General features: G+C 39.6%; 1 protein-coding gene across 1 annotated transcript; it reads left to right on the plus strand.

The window, feature by feature from the left end:
- The first annotated feature begins 1530 nt into the window (after nt 1-1530).
- Nucleotides 1531-7714, plus strand: LOC122483523 (olfactory receptor 481). Its single transcript, XM_043580556.1, has one exon. The coding sequence runs from the start codon at nt 4237-4239 to the stop codon at nt 5167-5169; it is 933 nt and encodes a 310-aa protein (XP_043436491.1). The 5' UTR covers nt 1531-4236; the 3' UTR covers nt 5170-7714.
- Nucleotides 7715-8175: the final 461 nt, after the last annotated feature.

Here is an 8175-nt window from a genome sequence, read left to right on the forward strand (position 1 = left end):
ATTCTTCTCAAAGCTAGAATGAGCAATCCTAAAATTTGTATGGAACCACGGAAGACGCCGAATAGCCAAAGTAATTTTGAAGAAGAAGACCAAACCGGGAGGCATCACAATCCCAGACTTTAGCCTCTACTACAAAGCTGTCATCATCAAGACAGCATGGTATTGGCACAAAAACAGACACATAGACCAATGGAATAGAATAGAGACTCCAGAACTGGACCCACAAAAGTACAGCCAACTAATCTTTGACAAAGCAGGAAAGAATATCCAATGGAAAAAAGACAGTCTCTTTAACAAATGGTGCTGGGAGAACTGGACAGCAACATGCAGAAGAATGAAACTATACCACTTTCTTACACCATTCAAAAATAAATTCAAAATGGATAAAGGACTGAATGTGAGACAGGAAACCATCAAAACCCTAGAGGAGAAAGCAGGAAAAAAACCTCTCTGACCTCAGCCCCAGCAATTTCTTACTTGACACATCCCCAAGGGCAAGGGAATTAAAAGCAAAAATGAACTATTGGGACCTCATGAAGATAAAAACTTCTGCACAGCAAAGGAAACAATCAACAAAACTAAAAGGCAACTGATGGAATGGGAAAAGATATTTGCAAATGGCATATCGGACAAAGGGCTAGTATCCAAAATCTATGAAGAACCCACCAAACTCCACACCCAAAAAACAAATAATCCAGTGAAGAAATGGGCAGAAAACACGAATAGACACTTCTCTAAAGAAGACGTCCAGATGGCCAACAGGCACATGAAAAGATGCTCAATGTCACTCCTCATCAGGGAAATACAAATCAAAACCACACTCAGATATCACCTCACGCCAGTCAGAGTGGCTAAAATGAACAAATCAGGAGACTATAGATGCTGGAGTGGATGTGGAGAAATGGGAACCCTCTTGCACTGTTAGTGGGAATGCAAACTGGTGCAGCCACTCTGTAAAACAGTGTGGAGGTTCCTCAAAAAATTAAAAATAGACCTACCCTATGACCCAGCAATAGCACTGCTAGGAATTTACCCAAGGGATACAGGAGTGCTGATGAAGAGGGGCACTTGTACCCCAATGTTTATAGCAGCACTCTCAACAATAGCCAAATTATGTAAAGAGCCTAAATGTCCATCAACTGATGAATGGACAAAGAAATTGTGGTTTATATACACAATGGAATACTACTTGGCAATGAGAAAGAATGAAATATGGCCTTTGGTAGCAACATGGGTGGAACTGGAGAGTGTTATGCTAAGTGAAATAAGTCATACAGAGAAAGACAGATACCATATGTTTTCACTCTTATGTGGATCCTGAGAAACTTAACAGACCATGGGGGAGAGGAAGGAGAAAAAAAGCTAGGGAGGGAGGGAGCCAAACCATAAGAGACTCTTAAAAACTGAGAACAAACTGAGGGTTGATGGGGGGTGGGAGGGAGGGGAGGGTGAGTGATGGGTATTGAGGAGGGCACCTTTTGGGATGAGCACTGGGTGTTGTATGGAAACCAATTTGACAATAAATTTCATATTAAAAAAAAAACCTAAAGGAATAGTATCTTTCTAGGACAGAGGGAGTCTCATAGTATGCCCATTTCCTAATTTGGTGGCTTTGAGGTGTTTGACCTGTTAGAACCTCCTAATATGAATTATCACATTTAGCTTTGTTCTGAAGGTTATTGACTAATGGGCTCTTCAAGCCCAGAATCAAAGGTACCTGGCCTTCAACCTTAGAGAATGTTCTGCTATGTGGCCATGGTTCAAGAATACAACCAGAGTTGATTGTGGCCATGTATCTTTGACAATCTGCCAGTCAATGTGGAAGTTGTGGTAGGCAGGGTTCTAAGAAAAATGTTAGTGTGAGATTCATTGTTTTATTAAGAGTTGATGGATTAAGGTTGGCAAAGGGGAGAGGGAATAGCATGTGCGTGAGAATCTCTGCCACCAATAAGCATAGGATGTATATGAAGTGTCCTAGATCCACATTACATGTAAAAAATACATATGATTTTTTAAAAGTTACATCACTTATGTTGAAAATAATATTGCAATTCCAATGGACTCATGTTTATAAGTTAAACTGTACTAGGAAACCCACATTATCTCTAAACATAGGTGACATGAAAACTTGGGCCACTGAATATAGCCATACTTCAGAAATGTCACAAATTGTCACAGCCATATTAGTCATGTTGATCTAATAATCAATTTCAATGGTAGTAAAATATTATAATATTTTTAAGTTTATTTAAATTGAAATGTTTAATTATTATATTTAATTAAAAAAATAAAAGGAACCACAGAGTATTGAGAAAGTATTTCATTCACACACTTTTACATAATCAGGTTTACATGCTATTTCTCTGTCCCAGTAGATATGCACATGTAATTTCTCTATCCCAGTGGATTCTCAGTGTAGTTTTCCAGGACAAATAAAGAAATTAACTTGTAATTACAAGTGACATAAGTGATTTGGGCCTTATCTCAAATGACATAAGCCTCACTTAAATATGGCACTGCTTTACAGTGACAACTCCTTGGAGCCTATCCCTAGTGTTGTAGTGGATGTGTCCCTAATTTATACTGTTCTTTGTTAAGGGATACTGAAATATTTGATTCTCTTATATGTACCAGAAGTTACAAGTCGATTATTTCAAGTTCATCACTAGTAATTGAGCATCTATTTGTTGTGTGCACAGTGCTTGGTATTTTCATCCACATCATATCATTTAACACAAGAATCACATAAGGTATGTATCATTATTTCCTTTTTATAGGAGAGGAAACAGAAGGTCAACAATGTCTTTCAATGTGCCTATGATTCCATAGATAGTGAGAGGCAGAGCTAGAAACTGATATCAAGTTTGTGTGGCTGCAAAGTCCATGGTCTTTGTGCACATCACTTTGCCTTTCCTCCTGGCACTCATATCCAACTTTGAAAGCTTTTGTGTCTTTCATACACTTATTTTTTCTAAAGTAATTCTTTTCAGGCTGAGGCTTTGTCTTATTTAAAAAAAAAAAATCAGAATGTGAGAATTCAGACACATAACCCTAGTACTGCTCATATTGTAGGATATCATGGTCATGATTCACACACAACTTTTGGGGAAATGTCCATGCTTGCTGATAGTTATGTATGTATGTTTTCTTAATTCTTCAGATTGAAGTTCTTCAAGAAAAATCAAATTATTCAGAAGCATATGTTGCTCTTTAATCTAGAAAAGCCATGGAAATGGCCGAATGTAACTAACATACTCTCCCCTGTCCTTGATTATGTGCTCTAATTTGAACCAAGGGAATATTATTCTGAAATGATCGTTTTTCTTCCAATCCAATTTCCTAGCCTCCCTAGCTGGCTACTTCCATCCATACTTCTCTAACTACTCTCTCCCCCCATCACCATCATATGCCCCCACTTCTTATTTCCCTATAGTTTCATACTACAACCGATGAAACCATCACTTACCAATGTAGGTCTCCAAATGCTTCAGTTCACTTTCCAATTAATCCCAGTCCATAAAAATACCTGGACTCTTCTCTGCTTCATGTAATCCAAGAAGCATGAAAAAGTATGATGTGAGAGATAAATCTTGGAAGATTTTGTAAAATATACTGGATTTAGCTCATAACAATAAGAAAAATTGTGTTTGGCCCATTCAGCTTGAACATAGACACTTTCCAGCCCTTGGTATCAATGATAACTAAGGATGTGATTTTTTTTTTCATTCCAGGAAAAGGATCAAGTCAGAAAAACATGTCAAAATCAACTCGATACTTTTTGGTCCAGTAATTGGATAAATGGTGATAGTATTTACTGAAAAGAGAATACTGGTGCAGAGGCACATTTGGGATGAGGGTAGAAAATCAAGAGCTGACATTTCTATAATCAGGTTATTTACAGTTTATGTTATTACAATCAGTATTGCTGTAACATCATTTTACATATTCTTGTACACATGGGGAAGACTTACTCTACAGTATTTTATACAGTATAGGAGTAAAATAGCTGAATTCTAAGGTAATCGAGTCTCTAATTTTAATATATTCATGGAATTTGAAAAGAAAATTTGTGTGCACAAAGTATTCTAGAAGTGAGGCAAAGTTACCATTTAAAAATTTTAATTGTAGGGTTCTCTACAGGTATCTTCATTAAATTAAGATACCCCATTAATGTGGGGTAATTTCAACCATTTTAATCTCTGGTTCTGATTTCAATAGCCACCATTAAATGAATAGATGGAAAACCACACAGCAGTGACAGAGTTCATTATTCTGGGATTAACAGATAATCCCACACTATGTGCCATCTTCTTTGTGATTTTTCTGGGAGTTTATGTAGTTACCATAGTGGGAAATATCAGTATAATCATCTTAATCCGAAGCAGCCCACAGCTGCACACCCCAATGTACCTTTTTCTCAGCCATTTGGCCTTTGTGGACATTGGGTATTCCACGTCAGTCACGCCAATCATGCTAATGAGTTTTTTAAGAGAGAAAACAACTATCCCTATCACTGGTTGTATAGCCCAGCTTGGCTCTGATGTCACTTTTGGGACTACAGAATGCTTCCTGCTGGCTACCATGGCCTATGATCGCTATGTGGCCATCTGCTCTCCCTTACTCTACTCTACCCAGATGTCCTCAGTGGTCTGCTTCCTCCTACTGGGGGCTTCCTACCTGGGTGGATGCATGAACGCTTCATCATTTACAGGCTGTCTGATGAATCTATCTTTCTGTGGACCAAATAAAATCAACCATTTTTTCTGTGACCTCTTTCCACTCTTGAAGCTTTCTTGTGGCCATGTTTTTATTGCTGAAATATCTCCCGCCATCTCTTCTGCATCCGTCCTCATAAGCACACTGTTTACCATAATTGTGTCCTACAGCTACATCCTCCACTCAATTCTGAATATGCGCTCTACTGAGGGGAGGAAGAAGGCCTTCTCAACCTGCACTTCCCACCTCACTGCCGTCACTTTGTTTTATGGGACAGTTTTGTTCGTTTATGTGATGCCCAAGTCCAGTTATTCAGCTGATCAGGTCAAAGTGGCCTCTGTCATCTATACAGTGGTGGTCCCCATGTTGAATCCCCTCATCTACAGTCTGAGGAACAAGGAGGTGAAAGGGGCCATGAGAAAACTAATGGCCAGAACACACTGGTTTTCCTGAATCAGATCAGATATAAATCCATAAATAACAAAGCAATGATTTGGGGAAACATTTGTGCTGGATACTTTAATGATATTTACCATTAACTTCATCACTTTGATAGTGAAGAACTCCTATAAATGTAAAAAGCCAATGTTTACTTCCATATAGAAAGTTAAATGTATCATTTAATGTGGAAATCTGTTTCATTCAAATTAAATATGAACTTTTCAAGGTAAGAATACCTGCTTGCAAAATAGTTTCATTAATCAGTTGTGAGTCCTATATTAAATACAGAGAGCTATTTCCACCAAAGATCAAATTTAATTGAATTCCATCTAGTTAAATAACATTTGGGAAAAAAATTTGTCCCCAACAGATCTGTAATAAAAGATAATATTGACAAGTCAGGATGTTCAGGCCACTTCCTTTAAAGGTACTGCCCTGCCTTTGTCAATGTATATTTAAACATTTGGGAACATTGATGTTCATGTCTCCAGAAAGCCTCTATGTCCACTTTATTGAAGCTAGAGCAAAGATCATGATTCCTCTGCTTGGCCATTAAGAGATCCAACCCAGATAACACAGAAGAGACCTTGTATACACCTGTGCTGACTCTTTTTACAATGTAAGTCTTACCAGATGAGTCTAGGGTAAGATTTCAGAAGCTGAGGTTTCTTTGGAGGGGGAGACTGGGACATTGGGACTTTGTTTCAGCAATAATTTATAGGTAGGAGGCACAAAATTATGGGTCAGGCAAATAATACGTTTGCCACACATTTTGTAATGTCTCTCAAGGAGGCGTCCACTGTCCCTGCTTCTTCCACTGAACTTTTGGCACTTATGATCCCGTCTGGTTATGGCAGTTGCCTCTAAATTGATTCCCTGCCTCCTGTATGCCTTTCACAATGATTTATGATTAATATTTTAGCTGATATATTTTGTTAGCATATGAATGATGTCAGACAAATTCTGAGACACTTTGGAGGGACCACTTTGCGAGCTGAGCTGGTAAAGCGCCAAAGTCAGCACGGACACAGCCCTTTGCAAAGAGAGGGCTCCCAAAGGTATGACTTCAGTCTTGGAAAAGGTCATGTTCGAGTCACGGTGGGAGATCTGCACTCTGGTGGTTGAAGTTTTTCGCTGAGTGTTTCTGGAAGTCTTTGTCTTCTTCTTTCCTCCTATACTTTGCTTTTCACCAGGATTCATCTTCAGCCCTCTTCCCTCTCCTCCTCCCCATGATCCCCATAGGTAATCTTATCTTCTCCCATGAGCTCAGCTGCCACTGGTGTGGTGAGAGTCCCTACACACCTTCCTTGAAGGACAGATGAACTTCTTCACTGGCCTTTTCCCCCAAGACTCTCAAACTCAGTGTGCCCTGACTGTATTTATCGTATTTCTCACAAAATTATTCCTTTTCCTCTGGTTCTTTCCCAATTAGTGACAACTCTTTGTAAGGCCTAGTACTGCAAGAGATTTGGGGCAACTCTCACCGCACACCCATCAAAATAGTCTGCCTCCCTCCACCCCATTCCTTCTGTCAGATGGAAGACATGTTGCATACTGGCGTCTCCCATATCTAAGTCTCTTCTGTCTAGGCACGTAAAGACTCCCCAGTTGATTGTGGTAAGTCCATACTGAGATTTTTTCCTTCATATTTCCACTTGAAGGGATTCAATAATCCAATCACCCAGATGTAGGGTGTGTGGCACTGTTACAACTTTTAGTGGAGAGGATAGGCGTCAACACTTATCTTTTCCCTCCCAAGTTCTCAATCAACCGAGGAGATGACAAAAAGAGAAGGCATATGGGAGAGCAAAAATATTAACCTATATCAATGAAGGAGCTGATATTAGAGTATGTGACACATATTTGTGGACACGTGCTTTCATGTTCTGAATCCCAGACTCTGACACTCTCCTTCCCTGTCCCTGGTCTCTGCAGTGAGAGTAGGCCTGTCTCCATCCATTTATAGCATGGCCAAGAGCAGCCCAGAGCACTGAGGGCAGACTCACTCCCAAGAGAAAGGGGAAGGCAAAAGGCTGGGATTTCTGTTATGGGTTGAAGTGTGTCCCTCAAAAATTCATCCTAACCACCAGTATCTCAGAATGTGATCTTACCTGGGAATATGGTTGTTACAGGTGTAATTAGTTAAGATGAAGTCATATTGGAGGAGGCTGGGCTTCTAATCCAATATTACTGGTATCCTTATTTTTTTTTTTTTTTAAAAGAAGAATTTGGATACAGACAGCACACAGGGGGAACCTCATATGAAAATAAAAACAGAGAAGTAGGTTATGCTTCTACAAGCCAAGGATCACCAAAGATTGCCCACAAACCATCAGAAGCTAAGTGAGAGAGATGGAAGGAATCCCACAGTCCTCAAAAAGAAGCAACCCTGCTGACACCTTGATCTTGGACTCCTGAACTGTGAAAGAAACAATTTTTGTTGTTTAAGCCACTCAGTTTATGGTACTTTAAGTTACCGAGCTAATATTACTATATATCTAGTTTTCCCCTCCAAACTTACCATCAGCTAATTTATGACTTCTAGGGAAGGAAGGAGTGAAGGCTAAGAAAGGTGTGTTATGGGGGTACCTGGGTGGCTCAGCTGGTTAAGTGTCTGACTTTGGCTCAGGCTATAATCTCACGGTTTGTGAGTTTGAGCCCCACATCAGGCTCTGTGCTAACAGCTTAGAGCCTGAAGCCTGCTTTGGATTCTGTGTCTCCTTCTCTCTCTCTGTCCCTCCTCCACTTGTGCTCTCTCTCTGTCTGTCTCTCTTTCTCTCTCTCAAAAATAAATAAACATTAAAAAAAATTTTTTAAGTGTGTTATGCTAGTAGATATCTCTTCCAAAGGGGGATAGAGAATATTAGGAATGGTCAAAAGCATTTTCCCCAAACAGCACATCAAAAAATAAGGATCAAGGATATCTCTGTGGCGGGACACCTGAGTGGCTCAGTCAGTTAAGCATCCAACTTCCGCCCAGGTCATGATCTTGCAGTTCATGAGTTCGAACCCTGCATC

The sequence above is a fragment of the Prionailurus bengalensis genome, chromosome D1 (genome assembly GCF_016509475.1).
Source record: "Prionailurus bengalensis isolate Pbe53 chromosome D1, Fcat_Pben_1.1_paternal_pri, whole genome shotgun sequence".
NCBI lineage: Eukaryota > Metazoa > Chordata > Mammalia > Carnivora > Felidae > Prionailurus > Prionailurus bengalensis.